Here is a 19,121-nt window from a genome sequence, read left to right as displayed (position 1 = left end):
TGTAAAATGTGGACTCAGTCAAAAGGCTGTACCCAAGGACCTAGAAGTCCACATGTGGACTCAAGGTCACAAGTTCCCCACAAGGAGAAACATGTCCTTGAAGTTCTCAGTGGACTGTCTGGAGGTATATTTGGCAGGTGCTGTTATATATGAATGTAGAAAGCAATAGAGAGCATCTGGGAAAAGTGTAGGATGACAAAAAACTCAAAGTTATTGGAATATAAAATGACCATTATAATTTATGAGTTACTGTGGATATGGAAAGCTAAAATTTAAAATTTTTCTGGAAAGGATAGAACATCTAATCCAAAATAATAAATAATGGGACAAGCCTTTACTGCTTCCTTCTGAATCTAGAAAAAACCTTAGTATTTCTACAACCTTAATCATTTGTGAGGTTCACAAGGGCCCAGAGAAATCAGAGCCAGGCTTAGTCCAGATGTCCAATTCCCAAGATATTGTACAATTTACTAGTTCCCCAGCAGGGAACTGGTTCTCTCTGCTGCACTTGATGGAGGAAATGGAGGCTGAGAAGTTTCACTGGCAACAGTAGAAAGGTTAGAATTTAGAACAGAAATTGGTAGCTGTATATGAAAAATAAAGGATATTTGTAGAAATCAAAAGGTGTAAAGAAAAAGTCTGAAAATACTATGGAAGGACTTAAACTCTTACTGAAGGACAGAGAAGAAGCAGATAATTGAAAAGGACCTAAAAGTCTTAGTTAGAATCCGGGGACTAGAGAGAAGAGTTAAACCTTTCTTATCTATTATGTGTAAGTCAGTCTGAAGAAAACAGTCCTGCTGACTTACTGATTGGAATCATTTGCAGTTGGTCTTCATAAACTTCATTTTTCATGTCAACTGAGAAGAAAAATCAAAAGACAAAATAAGTCAGTTTCTGTTATTAATCTTTTTGGATCCATAGTGACACTGGTAGGTTGTAGTATTAGGAAACACTAATGGTCTGAGAATAAAAATGAATCCAGGATAACATGTAGAGAGAGAGAGACAGGAAAATTCTGGAAACTGAGCAGCGTGACATGGGGAAAATGTTTGAGGCTGATTCTCAAAGTTAAGGCTAGAGGAGAAAACCTTAGTGGACACCCAAGGATGCAAAGCAGGAAAACAAGTGGGTGCTTATGAGAACATCCTGGTCAGTAACAACGAGTTATGTTGTCTGACATTCAGCATTCAGTTATATCCATAATGCTTTAAAAAACAGAAAGATTCAAGCGTTGAAATTTCCCTGGATTATTTACAGACTTCCACCTCATCCTAGAACATGATCTGGGATAAACATCCCCCAAGGTCTGTCAGTGGATACTCTGGATGGAGTTCAATGTCCTGCACCTTTTTTCAAAGGCATATGTGACAGATGCTGCTCTGTTTGAATACAGACAAGTAGAGGGCATCAGGGAAAGTGTAAGTTTAAAAAACACCATCTAGGATACTGGAATAGAATACAACCCTCTTTCTCTAAAATTTGGATCTGAAAAGCTAAGATGTGGAGTTTTTCTGGACATTCAATCCATCCTAATAAATGATGAGATTAGCCTTTGCTGCCTTTTCCTGACCCAAGAAAAACCTTAGAGTTTCTATACCTTCTCATTAAATGAGCATTTATCATTTACAGGGCTTCCAGAAATATATTGAAATGAGATACAACTTCAGTCTAGATGTCCAACTCCTAAAGCCATCATATGAGCCACTCAGCAAGGACTAAGGTTTTAGGGAAGAAAGAAAGAAAAAAGAAAGAAGGAAGGAAGGAAGGAAGGAAGGAAGGAAGGAAGGAAGGAAGGAAGGAAGGAAGGAAGGAATGTATACACACATTATCTGCTGGGCTTGATGGAGACTATAGGGTAGGTATGATATCTGAGACATTTTATTGGTAACAATGGAGATGTTGGGATTTAGAATAAAGACTGGCAGGCATATACAAAAAATAAAACTGTTTGTACAAATTAAAAGTTATAATGAAAATTTCTGGAAATACTAGGAAAGGATTTGTAAGAGGAAGACAGCTGAAAAAGGTCTAAAGATTAGAATTTGATGACTGGAGGTGAGTCTTAATTCTTTCTGGTCTTATCAGTATGTCAGTCTGAAGAAACATTTTGGAGTGACAAAAAAAAAAATCAAGTTTACTTACAACTGACAACGTCGGGCTCACCAGAAAAGCCGAAATACACTAGGGGAAAAATTGGGAGAGAAAATGAGCCCTTTTCTATCATTAAAATTGCTGCCATCCTGGTGACACTGAGAAGTTTTACAGATCAACAAGAGTTACTGGTCTAAGATTGAAAAGTATCCAGTATATCATGAACAGGGAAATTCTGGAAATGGAGTAGGGAACAAGGAACACAGTGATATGTAGCATTTCTGAGTCCTAATTTCTTACTCTGAACTAGAGGAGAAAACACCAGTGATCACACAGATGCATAAAGTGGGAGAGTTTGTCAGTGGCAACTAGTTTTATTATATGACATTCAATAGGTAGTTATAACCATGATACTTAGAAAAGTCAAAAGATTCAGATGCTGAAATTTCCCTAGATCTAAATGTTTTTTTGTTTTTTTTTTTTGCAGATATCCACCTAGATCCACCTAGAGCAGCATGTAAGATTAACATGCCTCTCAAGCTGAACTATGAAGGTCAGTGTTCTAAGCCTTGGCTTATCTGGCAGTTGCTTCTCTGCATGAATATGGACAACAATGGTCGTCAGGGAAAAGTGTAGGTGACAAAAACATTGAGGAATGCAAAATGACCATCATAAACTATGTCCCAACATGGATCTGGAAAACTAAAATTTGGAAGAGTTAAACACAGGATATCTAATACATTCTTATTGTTGACAGACTGATATCTGCCTCCTTTTAAAAGCAAAGGAATCTTAACCTATTTCTGTCTTTTTATGTCAGTCAATCTGAAGAAAATCAGTTCAGTGATAAAAAAGGATTGAGTTCACTTACGTTTTGTTTTCTGAGTTGTCTCTCTAAAAGATATGATTATGTCTGAGGAAAATAATTCAAAGAGAAAGTAAGTGTGTCATTGACACATTTTGGCCTCATGGTGACACTGCAGAGATATGGCGACAAGCAGCATTACTGCTCTGGTGATTGAAAAATGTCCAGGATTTCATCTGGAAAAGCAGAGTAATTCTGAAAACCAAATAAAAACTAGTGGACTCAAGTGACTTGCTGGAATTTCCTAAGGCAAAATCTCAGAGATAAAACAAGAGGAGTGACCATAAAAGATCTCTGTGACCATGCAAGGATACAAAGTTGGACAACGGAGAATTTAGAACGTGTACTGGAACAGATACTTGAAAAATAAAGGACCTGGTTAGTAGTTAAATGTGATTAAGACAAGACCAGGAAATTCTATGAAAGGACTTAAGCCCTACCAGTGAATCAGCTGGAAAAGAGGAAGAAAACTAAGTAATGGCTAAAAAAAAAAGTCACTTAGATTCCAAGGACTGAAGATTAGAATCTTTAGCTTTTCCTGTCCATTTATAAGTAACTAAGATTCAAGAAAAATTCCTGAGGGACAAAACTGACCATTTAACTTACCATCTTCTTTATCCTCCTGAGTTATTTGCGGGATCTCTCTCTCTAAGAAAAAACGATCAAAGAGTAAATAGAAACTCATTCCTATCACTATCTTTCTGGCTTTATGGGGACAGTGGTGGGGCTATGTAATAGGAAAAACAAGAACTAGTGGTCTGTAGATTGAAAATACAATCCAAATGACATGTGAAGAGACAAGGGAATTTTGGAAACCAAATAGTAACCTAGGGCCTGATATGACATGGAGCAATTTTCCGAAGTTAATTCTCACAGTTAGTGATAGAAGGAAAAGTCCCAGTGACCATGCAAGGCACGAAGGTAGGAATATTGGTGGATCTAAGTGAAGGAGCATATCTGACCTCTTCAGTGGGAAGGACTTATGTTGTCTAACATTGTGTTCATCCTTTGTTTTCCAAGATGATCATGCCATCAGAGAAATGATGACATGACTTGCACTTGAATTTGTTTTGAGTGAGGGAGGGCTGTGCAAGGTTACCAGCCTCACTTCTTCTCCTGAGCCATCTGGATCCAGTGACCAGATATTCATAAGGATGACTGGAGATAGCCCAGGATGCAATGGGAGACCTTGGCCTTTTAGGCTAAGGCCTTTTCAGGTACTCACTTAAAGTGAGGTAATGCCCATTCAATAAATAGGCCTCTTTAAAAAGTTGTTAGGGGATGACCCCTTTAAATAGAAAATTAAATCAATCAATCTGGGAGGGGAAGAAGCCTCAGGGTTGTTGTTTAGACCAGAAACAGTTACTACTGACATTCACTCTAAGCCAAGAGGATCCAAAAACAACCATTGAGCTTGGGCAGGGACCCATTGTTGTTCACTCTACGGGCTTCAGAGTGCATTGGGTGTAAGGTTTTAAGGAAGACAAGGAAGAAAGAAGGGAAGGAAGGAAGGAAGGAAGGAAGGAAGGAAGGAAGGAAGGAAGGAAGGAAGGAAGGAAGGAAGGAAGGTAGGTTAGTTCCTGCCTCTTCCAGATTGATTGATTTGTTTTTGTAATTTAATTTAATGGATTTAATTGTGTATGAAGAAACTGGGGGGGAGGGTGGGAATCAAATAAGAGCCAAGTTCAGTCTATATGTACAATTCCTAGGTCAGGGTTCCATTTATTAGATTGATTTATTTTTTTCTTTTTTATTTAAAGGGACCATCCCCTGACTCCTTTTTAATGAGGCCTATTCTCTGGATGGGCTTTACCTCACCTTAAGTAAATAACTGAAAAGGCCATAGCCTAAGAGACCAAAATCTCCCATTGCATCCTAGGCCATCTCCAGTCATCCTGATGAATAACTGGTCACTGGATCCAGATGGCTTAGTAGAAGAAAGTGAGGCTGGTGACCTTGGACAGCCCTCCCTCACTCAAAACAAAGTCAAGTGCAAGTCATGTCATCATTTCTCTGATGTCATGTTCCTCTTCAAAAACGAAGGATGAACACAACTTGTGAGTAGACTGAGCTGCCTGAATGGGAATTCGGCTACCTAGGTAACTCAGCTCATCCTCTCTCTCAACCTCTCCCTCTCCTCTTCCTTCTCTTCTCCAAAAGAAGGTGAATTTTGATGACCAGAAGCTGCCCAGTTAACTTGGGGTTTACTAGCCAGTTGTTTAACATAAGCTTCTACTGAAGACAGTCAAAGAAACAAGAAATTTAGGGGGTTGAATATTTCTCTGTATTTCTTTTTCCACAGAAATTCACTACATCCTCAAATGTGGTATTGAAGAAACATGCCCCTGGGAACTGTCAGGGGGCAACATGGAGATGAATGGCTGAGACTTACTTTAAAATATCTATTTGTAGTCACTGTGGCTTTAGGAATCTGCATGGCAGTGAAGGACATCAGGGGAAAGGGCAGATGGAAAACAAAAATGGAGAGCACAGAATGACCTTCACTTCCTATTATCAGCCATAGATCTGGAAGGCTAAAATTGGCGAAATTAGTGAAAAGGCTAGGCTCCTCCCCTATATGACACCAGATAATCCTTAGTGTTTCCTTACTTGCTGATTAATTGAGATTTAATGAAGTATACAGCAACAAGAAAAATTAGGAATAACAGCTAGGCTGAGCCCAGATCTACAGTTCTCTGGCTGGAGTTCCATTTACACAAGCAATAGAATGGCCCCCCACAGGTTTTCTCTGTCTTGGTCTCTTTCTCTTCTTTTTCTCTTTCCTCTCTCTCTTTTGTTCTCCCTCTTCCTTCTCCTCCTCTTTCTCCTCTTCCTCCTTCTCTCTCTAATTCTCTCTCTTGTCTCTTTCTCTCTAGAGAGTTCTGAATTTAGAAAGAAGACTTGAGAGAATATTTGAAAAACAAAAGACAGTAATACAAAGTTGAAGAGATCAAGACAAGGCCTAGAAATGCTATAAGTCCTTACTGTGGGTGAGTTAGAGAAAAGGAAAAAAATTGAGAGGAACATAACAAGCAGTTAAATTTCAAGGACTAGAGATAAATCTCAAGTCTTTCCTGTCTATGTATAAGTCAGTCAGTCTCAATAAAAAATATCTGAATCAGAAAAGGATCAAGTTAACTTACCATGATATTCTGTCAGAACATGTGCTCTTCCAAAAATATCCCAAGACACTGAAAAAAATTTAAATATACACTCATTCCTGTCATTGTCCCTGCTTACCTCCTAGTGAGAATGGGTGACATACTGGACCAACAACAAGAACTAGTAGTCTGGAATGGAAAAGGCACCTAGAAGGGCATTAGATCAGGGAATTCTATCTCTCTCTGAGAGTGTGTGTGTGTGTGTGTGTGTGTGTGTGTGTGTGTGTGTGTGTGTGATGTATCACTATGTCTATCTCTCTCTTAACAGTAGAGAGTTCTAAGTTTATTGAGTAGAAGAGAGGGGATTTAGTTTATATGGAGGAATTTTATGAGGTTTACTCATGACTAGGACAGGGGGAAAAATCCAGTCATGAAGCAAGGAAGGAAGGTTGCAGAGTAGGTAGACCTAGGTAGACATATTAGTGAAAATTGTATGCTAAAATAAGTGGAAAGTATCTAAGATTAAGAAAAAAATCAACTTACCTTTAATTATCTTGAAGACCAGCTTAGTAGAGAGTAGGATATATTCTGTCTTCTTCGTATCATTTGAAATTTTGAGGGGTGCTAGAAAAGGCAAAAAGAAAACAGAAGTGATCTCCTATTGAGCAGAAAATGAAATAATTCCCCAAAATGGCCTTTTCTTAATATTGACAGAGCAGCAGCAAAGGGTTGAGGGATCTTTTGGGACAGAGGTCTCATTCACTGGTAGCCTATATCCCTCCACTGAACATATGGAATGTTTCCATCAAGATCATATGGGGCAGGAGGGGTGGTGGGGGAGGTAACTCCATTACATTCTCTAGAGATGTTTTCTGCGACTTCTATGTTTCCTCCCATTCAAGATTCTTGTTTGGGAGAGGTGAGACTAGAACATCTAAGAGAGGAAAGTGTTTTCATAAGAATATGGTTCTTCATTTTAGAGCCAGGCTAGAAAACCCATAATCCCACTCTAGATTCAGATATTCATATGTGATGTAATTTTACATGAGAATTAATTGTGTATAAAGAAACTGGGGCAGAGGGGGGTGGGGGATCAAATAAGAGTCAAGCTCAGTCTATATGTACAATTCATAGGTCAGGGTTCCATTTACTAGAAAAATAAAGACTGGTGGAAATATCTGAAAAACAAAAGACATTCACAGAAGTCCAAAGAGATTAAAATAAGGTCTAGAAACTATATGAAATTATTTATTTCTTTACTAGAGGAAAGCTAAGGAAGAGAAAAAGACTGAGAAGAACCAAAAAAAATCGTAGTTTCAAACTCAAGGCCTAGAGATCAAGAATCTAAAGCTTTTCCTGGACATTTACAAGTCAGTTAGTCATAAGAAAAATGTCAGAATTACTAAAGGAGCATGTTAATGAAAGTCACAAAAACATTCCCAAAGAACTCTTGAAGCAAAACACCATCCACATCCAGAAAAAGAACTATGAAATCGGAACGCAGAGTGAAGCAAACTGTTTTCTCTTGTGTTATGTTTTGTTTTGGTTTCTCCCATTCGTTTTACTTCTTCTATGCAACATGAGTAATGTGAAAATGTGTTTAATAAGAATATGTGTAGAACCCATGTAAGATTGCATGCCATCTGGGGAAGGAGGGGAGAGGGAAAGGGAGAAGATTGAAAACTCATGGAAGTGATTGTTGAAAGGTGAATGAATTGAATTTTCAAAATTTTTGTTAATTTTAAAAAAAGTTTTAAAAATTAAAAAAATGATGTAGTGGTTGATGCACCACATTCTCAAATGGATACTCCAATAACCCTTAGAACCACTGCAAACTGAGAGCTTCATATGTGAATTAATTTCCATTGAGATTTGATCACATAAAAAAAAAAAAGAGAGAAAGAAATTGATGAAAAGAGTCAAGGTTATTTGAGATGTCTAATTCCCACATCAAGTTTCCATTTATTTGAGAAAAGTAATGAGTCCCTTCAGTGGAACCCCACAGGCTCTCTGTCTCTGTCAGTCTTTCTTGCTTTCTCTGTGTCTCTTTTTCTCTCTGTGTCTCTCTCCTTTTCCCTTCCCTCTTTGTCTGACACTATATTTTTGTATCTCTATCTCAGTCTGTCTCCTAATAGTAAAGAAATCTGAATACAATGGAGATTGGAATAGATATTTGAAAAATACAGGGTATTTGTAGAAGTCAAAAGGAATCAAAACAAGACCTGCAAACAGTAAGAAAAAATTTCTGTGATAAACAAGAAGTCCTCTGAGAGGCCTGGAAGGACTTATATGAACTGATGCTGAGTAAAAGGAGCAGAACCAGGAGAACTTTGTACACAGCAACAACCACAGTGTGCGAGGAATTTTTGTGGTTGACTTAGCTCTTCATAGCAATGCAAGGACCTAAAACATTCTCAATGAACTCTTGAAGAAAAATGCCTTCCACATCCAGAGAAAGAACTATGGAATTCAATCACAGAATGAAGCAGAATATTTTCTCTTGTGTTATATTTTGTTTTGGTTTTTCTCATGGTTTCTCCCATTCATTTTAATTCTGCTAAGCAACATGACTAATGTAAAAATGTATTTAATAAGAATGTATGTGTAGAACCCATATAAGATTGCACACTGTCTCAGGGAGGGAGGAGGAAGGGAGGGGGAGGAATTCTAGGACTTGTGGAAGTGATTGTAGAAAACTGAAAACAAATATATTAATTAAAAAAAAAAGAAAAAAATTTCTGACTTCAGTAGGGAATATCTAGACAAAAGAAAGAAAACAGTGAATGGCCTAAACATTGGAATGAGATTGCAAGGACTTGGAAATAAGATTCTGAGCTAGTGGTGGGAAACCTGAGACCTTAAGGTCACATGGGGCCTTCTAAGTTCTTAAATGCAGCCTTTTCACTGAATCCAATTTGTTCTGTAAAATTTGGTTTGGTCAAAAGGCAAAATTTGAGGACCTATGTGCCCTTGGCCTCATGTTCCCCACCCCTGCTCTAAGCCTTTAATGGAGAAACTTTTCCAAAGTCTAATCTCAGAATGTGGAAGGGAGTTTCAACTCTAGTGTCCATTAAAGGAAGGTGAGGCAATTGGTAGACTCAGGAGAGAGGAAGAATTTTTGTTAATAAAAAGGGGGGTGGGGGAAATGACACTTAACTGAGAAAAATAGTAACTGACCTTCAGTTACCATCTTATGCATATCCTCAGAAGTCTTTGCCTCACTCTTTGGTGTCTCCTTGATTTCAGTTATAGAGGGTGCTGAAAAAGAAAGAAAATATAAGAAATTCCTATCCCTAAGCTCCCAATGAAATGGCCAAAAAGAAATCAGTCGGTTTCGGACTTTTTTAAACCTTCAGAGAGACAAAAGAAGTAGAGGCAAATACAATCTGTTTTTCATATGACTTCTATGAGCCCTTGCCTTCATCAATATCAGGTTATGGATTTTGTTACCTCTCAATTTCCTTTCAGTGGTGATTTTGTGGGGAGGGTGGAACTGGGAATAGAAAATCAAAACAGAAAATTATTTTCATGGAAATGTAGATTTCTTGTGTCCCATTAGAATCTGTATAGATAAGACTAAGAATCTCTATAGATTGAGACATTCATTTCTGCTTACTTGAGATATAATCATATATACGGCAGCTAGGAAAAGAGTTGAAGGAAACCAAAGCTCAGTCCAGACATTTTCCAAGTCAAAGTTCCATTTATTAGAACAATGGAATGTCTGTTAGTTGGAATGGCACGGGCTTTCCCTCTTTCTCTGTTTCTCTGTCTGTGTGTGTGTGTGTGTGTCTCTCTCTCTGTCTTTTGTCTATCAACAATACAGAGTTCTAAATTAAGAATGGAGACTGGCATTGATATTTGAAAAAGAGAACATTTAGATAGGACAGAAGGGATCAAGACAAGGCCTGAAAATGCTATGAAACTTTACTTAAAGATATCTAAGGAAAAGGAAGAAAAGCCAGAAGAATGGGGTTATATTGCACATACTTGGAAGTGAGAATCTAAAGCCTTCCCTGGCCATTAATACAAATACCCATTGACAAAATATTTCAATGAAAGAAGGTTCATGTTGATGTACAGCTTTGATCAATCACATATTATACTTTTGTTTGAGAGTTTGCACTGAAAAGAAATTGAAAAAAATGACAAACTCAAACTTCTTATTGACATTTCAGGCTTCATCATGAGGATGGCGGGATCTATATTTGAGAAATAAGAAGAGTTATCTGTTTTGAATGGAAAATGTAGCTATGATAAGATATGGAGAATCAGAAAACTTCTGAACATTGAGGAGCAACTGTGAGACTCTGGGGACTCAAAGAACTTTTCTGAGGGTTTTTTTCAGTATTGGAACTTGCAAATAAATTCCAATGACTCTGAAAAGAAGAGACCCTGGAGAGTTTCTGGAATCAAGTGGGTATATTGGGGAAAAGTTTATGTTTAGAAAAAATAAGAGAGAAGGACCCTTGGCTGAGACAAACAGCAATTTGCCTTCAGTTATCATCTTATCCTTATCCTCAAAAGTCTTTGCCTCACTCTTTGGTGTTCCCTCTTGGTTTCAGTTATGGATGGTGTTGACAAATACAGAAAGAAAAGACAAGGGATTCCCATGGATGAGCTCACAATGAAATGACTGAAAAGTGATCAGTAGTTTTGGTGGTTTTTTAACCTTCAGAGAAACAAAAGAAGTAGAGGCAAATATATTGTGTTTTTCACATGGTTTCTATGAGCCTGTGGCTTCACTGACTGATAGCCCATGTTCTTATACCCTGTAAATGTGGGGAGGTGCACATCTATGTATATCAGGAAGATCCAAAAAGTTAATTTACCGTCTCAGGTTATGGATTTCGTTACCTATTTCATTTCATTAATGATTTGGGGGGGGGGGGGAAGGAGAAGTTGGGAATAGGAAATCTAAAGAGGAAATTATTTTCATGGTAATGTAGATTTTTTTGTGTTCCTTTAGAATCTGCATAGATAACACTAAGAATCTCTGTAACCTGAGAGATTCATTTCTGCTTTAATTTCACCTCAAAAGTAATCTTATATATGGTAGTTAGGAAAAGAGTTGAATATAATCAATGTTCAGCCCAGACATACAATTTCCAAGAAGAGTTTCCATTAATTAGAACAATAAATTGAGTCCTTTAGTTGGAATCTCACATACTCCCCCCCCAACACACACATTCTCAATAATACAGAGTTCTAAATCAAGAATGGCGACCAACATTAATATTTGAAAAATAAATGATGTTCGTAGAAGATGAGGCTGGAAAATGCATGTCTTTACCTAAGGATATCTAGGGAAAAGGAAGAAAATGGTGAAGGGCCTAAAAATGGAGTTATATTGTACAGATTTGGAAATAAGAATTGAAAGCCTTCCAAGACCATTGCTACACACATCAATCAACAAAATATTTGAATGAAAAAAGGGTCAACTTAATGTACACCTTTGATCATTCACTTCATATTTCACTTTGGGTTGAGGATTTTCACTGAAAAGATACTCAAAATAATAACAAACCCATGATTCTCATTGACCCTTCAGGCTTCTTGATGAGGATGGCATACCTATATTGGAGAATCAAGAAGAGTTCATAGAAAATATATCTATGAAAAGATGAGGAGAATCACCCTCTGGTTGGGCAGAGCCAAGATGGCAGAGTGAGAGCAACCACTCACCTAAGCTCTTAAACAAACTCCTTCAGATACCTCTAAGGAGAGAATTTGACCAAACTTTGGAGGTACAGAATCCAATAGGAGACAGACTGTGGCAGATTCACAACCCAGGATAGACTGGAAGGTCAATGGGAAGGATCTGTTCTGCGGGGGTGAGCACACAGTGAAAATGTCCAGCTCAGGGAAGCAGGGGGGCCCCAGGAAGGGCCAAGGCAGCAGCAGGCAGAACCAGTAGAGCAGCAGCCCAGGGTGAGAGACCAGTAGAGCCGAGTGAGTAACAGTCATTGAGCACCAGATATCAGCCTCAACAGCTCCTCAGATTTTCAGCCCACAAACTAAACAACTGTAAGTCACCTACTTGAACTTCCAGGAGCCAGGATGGTGGAGTGATCAGTAAATGCTCTCTCCTCCCCCCTTGGTGACCTCTAAAGAACCACAAAATATTTCCCCAGAAAAATCCTGAATCAGTGGGAACAGCTGAGGGGACAGAAAGTCTCATAACACCTGAGGCTAGGAAAATAGCTAAGGGGGATTCCTCCTACTGTGGCAGAGGCGAACTGGAAGGAGAAGGGCCTCAGGGTGGTGGAAACTCACACTATGACCAGGTGTGCCTCAGTACTCCAGGGGTAATGGGAAGCCAGGATCACCAACCCCTGAGCTTTCCTTTGCCTCAGCTCAGTTGAGAAACTCTCCTGGGACCAGACCTCCTGCCCCCCACACACACACTTAACAAGCTAGCCCCAGGGTTGATCAGGGAAACACAAAACAAAAAGATAAAAAGGCATCTGCCCTTAGCTTTTTCACACCAGTCAGCTCAACACTAAGTTCTGCAGCTTCTAACTGAAAGAACCAGAAGCCACAACACACAATCACCATCACGAGCAGGAAAAAGCAAAATAAGGGAAAAAAAGCCATAGAATATTTCTATGGGGATAAGGACCAAAAGAATACCAAAGAGGTCAGTAGTGAGACTGTATTCCTATCTGAAACTTCAGAAGGGACCATGAACTGCTTGCATGCACAAACAGCTGTCCTGGAACAGCTGAAGAAAGAAACAGAAGAAAAACTGGCAAATGATTTTAAATCATGAAAAAAGAATTCACTGATGAGAACATCTCTTTACCAAGGAAAGTTGAACAAGTGGAAAAGGAAGTACAAAAACTAACTGGAGAAAATAACTCCTAAAAAGGAACGATTGGACAGATGGAAAAGGAGATGCAAAAGTTAACTGAAGAAAACACTTTGATAAAAATAAGAATTGGGCAAGTAGAAACTAATGACTCTATGAGACAGCAAGAATCAGTCAAACAAAATCTAAAGAATGAAAAGATAGAAGAAAATGTAAAATATCTAACTGGAAAAACAACTGACCTGGAAAATAGATTCAGGAGAGAAAATTTAAGAATTATTGGCCTACCAGAAAGCCACAATGAAAAAAAGAGTCTGGACAATATCTTCCAGGAAATCATCAAAGAAAACTGTCCAGAAGTGCTAGATCCAGAGGGCAAAACAGTCATCAAAAGAATCCATCATTCACCTCCCGAAAGGGATCCCAAACTCAAAACCTCAAGAAATATTGTTGCCAAATTCCAGAACTATCAAGTAAAGAAGAAAATACTTCAGGCAGCCAGAAAGAAACCATTCAAATATCGAGGAGCTACAGTCAGGATCACACCAGACCTTGAAGCTTCTACATTAAAAGGTCAGAGGGTTTGGAATATGATATTATGTAAGGCAAAGGAGCTGGGTCTACAACCAAGGATCAATTATGCAGAAAAATTGAGCATAATATTTCAGTCAAGGAGATGGACATTCAATGAAATAAGGGATTTCCAGATCTTCCTGATGAAAAGGCCAGAACTTAATAGAAAATTGATCTTCAAATTCAGGTCTCAAGAGAGGCATTAAAAGGTAAACAGGGGGAGAAAAAAACAAAAAACTTGTTACTTAATTTAGACAAACTGTTTACCTCCATATAAGGGAAGATGATACCTGTTAGTCTTGAGAATTGTACATCTATTATAAAATATAAAAGGGATATATATATAGAGAGAGGGAACAGGTATAAAGTAAATGATGTGATGATAAAAATATGATTTAAGCATGTGAAGGGATTGTAACAGGAGATGTGAAAAGGAAGAAGCAGAAAATTGTAAATTACATCACAGGAAGAAGTACAAAATTATAGTAGAGGGAAAGAGGGGAAGGAGGTGAAAATTGTTTGAGAGGTACTCTCATCTGATTTGGTTCAAGGAGGGAATGATAAAATTAATTAAATATATAATTCTAACTAGCTCCATCGGCAGTAGGAGGGGAAGGGGGAAGAAAGGGGAAGGGGGAAGAAAGGGGAAGGGAAATTAAAAGGGAGGGAAGAAGCAGTAAGGATAAAGGAGAGTAAAAGGGAAGGGGGTTAAAAGAAGGAAGGGAAGGCTGCAGGAGGTGGTGGAGAAAAGTGAAAACTATTGAGGAGAGGAAGGGAGAAAGGAGAACTAAAAGCACAAATGGTGGGAAAGAGGATAGAGGGAAATACACAGATTGTAATCATAACTATGAATGTGAATGGAATGAACTCTCCCATAAAATAGAGATGGATAGCAAAATGGATTAAAAGCCATAATCCAACAATATGTTATTTACAAGAAACACATCTGAAAGGGGGGTATACACACAGGGTAAAGGTAAAAGATTGGAGCAGAATATATTGTGCTTTAGCTGATGTAAGAAAAGCAAGAGTAGCAATCCTAATCTCAGACAAAACAAAAGCAGAAATAGATCTAATCAAAAGAGATAAGGAAGGAAAGTATATCCTGCTAAAAGGCACCATAGACAATGAAGTAATATCATTACTAAACATGTATGCTCCAAGTGGTATAGCATCCAGATTCTTAGAGGAGAGGTTGGGGGAGTTGAAGGAAGAAATTGATAGCAAAACTATACTAGTGGGGGACCTCAACCTCCCCTCTCTGAACTTGATAAAGCTAACCTCAAAACAAACAAGAAAGAGGTTAAGGAGGTAAATAAAACTCCGGATAAGGTAGATAGGATAGATCTCTGGAGAAAATTGAATGGGAATAGAAAGGAATATACCTTTTTCTCTGCAATACGTGGCACATATACAAAAATTGACCATGTACTAGGACATAAAAACCTCACAATCCAGTGCAGAAAGACAGAGATAGCCAATACATCCTTCTCAGATCATAATGCAATAAAAATTATATGCAATAAAAGATCATGGAAAGATAAACAAAAAATCAATTGGAAACTAAATACTCTAATCCTAAAGAAGGAGTGTGTTAAACATCAAGTCATAGAAACAATCAACAACTTCATTCAAGAAAATGACAATAATGAGACAACCTACCAAATCTTATAAGATACTGCAAAAGTAGTTCTTAGGGGAAGTTTTATATCTTTGAATGCCTACATAAATAAAATAGAGAAAGAGGAGATCAATGACTTGGGCATGTAGCAGAAAAAGCTAGAAAAAGAACAAAACTGAAAATCCCCAAGTAAATATCAAATTAGAAATACTGAAAACCAAAGGAGAGATTAGTAAAATTGAAATTAAGAAAACTATTGAATTAATAAATAAAACCAATAGTTGGCTTTATGAAAAAACTAATAAAATTGATACACCTTTGATCAATTTGATTTTAAAAAAGAAAGAAGAAAATCAAATTACTAATATCAAAAATGAAAGGGGTGAAATCACCTCCAATGAGGAAGAAATTAAAACAATAACTAGAAATTACTTTGCCCAACTTTATATACATAAATTCAACAATTTAAATGATATAGATGATTATTTTAAAAAATATAAATTGCCAAGATTAACAGAAGAGAAAATTGAATACTTAAACAACTCCATCTCAGAAAAAGAAATTGAGCAAGCCTTCAATGAAATCCCAAGGAAAAAATCTCCAGGGCCAGTTGTATTTACAAGTGAATTCTATCAAACATTTAAAGAATAGTTAATTCCAATACTATATAGACTATTTTTGAAAATTGGGGAAGGAGTCCTCCCAAATTCTTTCTATGATACAAATATGGTTTTGATACCTAAACCAGGAAGAGACAAAACAGAGAAAGAAAATTATAGACCAAATTCTCTAATGAATACGATGCAAGAATTTTAAATAAGATTTTAGCCAAATAAATACAGCATCCTATCACAAAAAATAGCACATTGTGATCAGGTAGAATTCATACCAGGAATGCAGGGCTGATTCAATATTAGGAAAACTATTATCGTTATCAACCATATCAACAATAAAACTAACAGAAATCACATGATTATCTCAATAGATGCAGAAAAAGCTTTTGACAAAATACAACACTCATTCCTATTAAAAACGCTGGAGAACAAAGGAATAAAGGGAACTTTCCATAAAATAATAAGCAGTACCTACCTAAAATGTTCTGTAAGCATTATATGCAATGGTGATAAGCTAGATGCATTTCCAATAAGATCAGAGGTGAAACAAGGATGTCCATTATCACCACTATTATTCAATATGGTAGTATAAATGTTAGCTGTAGCAATTAGACAAGATAAAGAAACTGAAGGAATAAGAATAGGCAAAGAAGAAACTAAGTTTGAAGATCATCTTTGTAGATGATATGATGATATACTTAGAGAATCCCAGAGATTCTAGTAAAAAAACTACTTGAAACAAAAAACAACTTTAGCGAAGTTGCAGATTACAAAATAAACCCATACAAATCTTCTGCATTTCTATATATTAGTGGCAAAGTCCAACAGCAAGAGATAGAAAGAGAAATCCCATTTAAAGTTATGATAGACACTATAAAATATTTGGGAGTTTACCTGCCAAAACAAACCCAGGGACTACATGAACACAATTACAAGACACTTTTTCCGCAAATAAAATCAGATCTAATTAAGTGGGAAAACATCAGTTGCTGATGGGTAGGGTGAGCCAATATAATAAAAATGACAATTCTACCTAAATTAATTTACTTATTTAGTGTCATACCAATTAAACTATCGGATAATTATTTTCTAGAGCTGGATAAAATAATATTAAAGTTCATCTGGAAGAACAAAAGGTCCAGAATATCAAAGGGACAAATGAAAAGAAATGCTAAGGAAGGTGGCCTAGCGCTACCAGATCTCAAATTGTGTTATAAAGCAGCAATTATCAAAACCACTTGGTACTGGCTAAGAAACAGAAAGGTAGACAACTGGAATTCACTGGGTACTCAAGACACAGTAGGCAATGAATATGGCAATCTCCTGTTTGATAAACCCAAGGACCCCAGCTTCTGGGATAAGAACTCACTGTTTGACAAAAATTGCTGGGAAAATTGGATAACAGTGTGGCAGAAACTAGGCATAGACCAATGCCTGACACCATACACAAGAATAAAGTCCAAATGGGTACATGATCTAGGTATAAAGATTGATACCATGGACAAACTGAAAGAGCAAGAAAGAGTGTATTTATCAAATTTATGGAGAAGGGAAGAATTTTTGACTAAAGAAGAGATAGAAAGCATTATGAAGTGCAAGAGGGATAATTTTGATTATATTAAACTGAAAAGTTTTTGCACAACCAAACCCAATGCAACCAAAATTCGAAGGGAAGTAGTATATTGGGAAAGAATTTTTATAGCTAATCTTGGGGATAAAGGTCTCATTTCTAGAATATATAGAGATCTGAGTCAAATGTACAACAATACAAGTCATTCCCCAATTGATAAATGGTCAAAGGATATGAACAGACAATTTTCAGAGGAAAAAATTAAAGATATCTATAATCATATGGAAAAATACTCTAATCACTTTTGATTAGAGAGATGCAAATCAAAACAACTCTGAGGTACCACATTACACCTATCAGATTGGCAAACATGACAGTTCAGGAAGATGATAAATGTTGGAGAAGATATGGGAGAGTTGGAACACTAATTCATTGCTGGTGGAGCTGTGAGCTCATCCAACCATTCTGGAGAGCAATTTGGAACTATGCCCAAAGGGCTACAAAAATGTGCATACCCTTTGACCCAGCAATATCGCTTCTAGGACTGTATCCACAAGAGATCATAAAAATGGGAAAGGGTCCCACATGTACAAAAATATTTATAGCAGCACTCTTTGTAGTGACCAAAAACTGTAAATCAAAGGGATGCCCATCATTTGGGGAATGGCTGAATAAATTACGGTATATGAATGCAATGGAATACTATTGTGCCATAAGAAATGATGAACAGGAAGACTTCAGAGAGTCCTGGAAAGACTTATATGATCTGATGCTGAGCGAAAAGAGCAGAACTAGGAGAACTTTGTGCACAGCAACAACCACGGTGTATGAGAGTTTTTCTGGTAGACTTGGAACTTCATAGCAATGAAAGGACTTTAAAAAAATTCTCAATAGTCTTCTAAGGCAAAATGCCTTCCACATCTAGAGAAAGAACCATGGAAGTCAATTGCAGAATGTAGCAGATCATTTTTGTGTGTGTGTGTTTTGTTTTGTTATATGATTTCTCCCATTCATTTAGTTCTTCTACACAGCACGACTACAGTGAAAATGTATTCAATAAGAATGTATGTGTAGATCCTATATAGAATTGTATGCCATCTCAGGGAGGTAGGGGGGAAATGGGGGTTAGGTAGGGGGGAAAATATCTAAGTTTTATGGTAATGATTGTAAGACACTAAAAATAAGTAAAATTAATATAAAAAAATAAAATAAAATCCTCTGGTTGGCATTCACAGCCCTTTGTAACCTAAAAAAAAAAAGATGAGGAAAATCAGAGATAATTAGAAAATTGAGGAGTACCCATGAGACGCAGAGAGTGCAGAGAACTTTTATGAGGTGTAATCTCAGGATTGGGATTTGGGAATAAATTTTAATGAATCTGAAAGGAAGGTACACTTGAGAGTTCATGAATCAAGTGAGGCACATTGTGGAAAACTTTATGTTAAAAAAAAAATAAGAGAGAAAGACCCTTGGCTTAGAAAAACAACTCACTTTCAGTTACTTTCTTCTCCTCATCTTCAGAAGTCTTTGCCTCACTCTTTGGTGTCTCCTTGGTTGTAATTTTGGATGATGTAGAGAAAGTCCAAAAGAAATAAGATCTTATGTCTGAGAATGGAATAAAATGACTGAAAAGTAATCAATACTTATTTAAAACATTTTCAGAGGAGTCAAATAAGCAGGGCTGATATAATGCATCCTCTGATAGATCCTCTGGACCAAGGTCCTCATTCCCTGGCAGTCTATGTCCCCCTACCCTGCAAATATAGAATATTCACTTCCAGAGAATGGAGAGAGAAGAAAATTTCAGTCACATAATTAGGATATAGATTTTGCTACCCCTTCTGTTCTTCCCTGTCAGGATTTTTATTTGTT

The 19,121-nt window shown here is 37.2% G+C and overlaps 1 protein-coding gene across 11 annotated transcripts in view; it reads right to left on the bottom strand.

Moving 5' to 3' along the window:
- Positions 1–19,121, bottom strand: part of LOC140533766 (uncharacterized) — a 116,880-nt gene that overhangs the window by 58,637 nt on the left and 39,122 nt on the right. For 4 of the 11 annotated variants that reach the window (XM_072653940.1, XM_072653932.1, XM_072653936.1 and 1 more), the window contains 7 exons: positions 9,238–9,318; positions 6,604–6,684; positions 6,103–6,150; positions 3,566–3,607; positions 2,966–3,007; positions 2,146–2,184; positions 810–860 (listed from right to left, as the gene is read on the bottom strand). In XM_072653940.1, coding sequence (XP_072510041.1) covers positions 810–860; positions 2,146–2,184; positions 2,966–3,007; positions 3,566–3,607; positions 6,103–6,150; positions 6,604–6,684; positions 9,238–9,318 — 384 coding nt within the window. Of the gene's footprint in view, positions 1–809; positions 861–2,145; positions 3,608–6,102; positions 6,151–6,603; positions 6,685–9,237; positions 9,319–18,746; positions 18,855–19,121 lie in introns of those variants that run through there. The other 7 variants (XM_072653934.1, XM_072653937.1, XM_072653939.1 and 4 more) reach the window with 7 other exon arrangements.

This window comes from Notamacropus eugenii, chromosome 3 (assembly GCF_028372415.1).
Source record: "Notamacropus eugenii isolate mMacEug1 chromosome 3, mMacEug1.pri_v2, whole genome shotgun sequence".
NCBI lineage: Eukaryota > Metazoa > Chordata > Mammalia > Diprotodontia > Macropodidae > Notamacropus > Notamacropus eugenii.
This window is presented reverse-complemented; position numbering and strand designations above follow the sequence as displayed.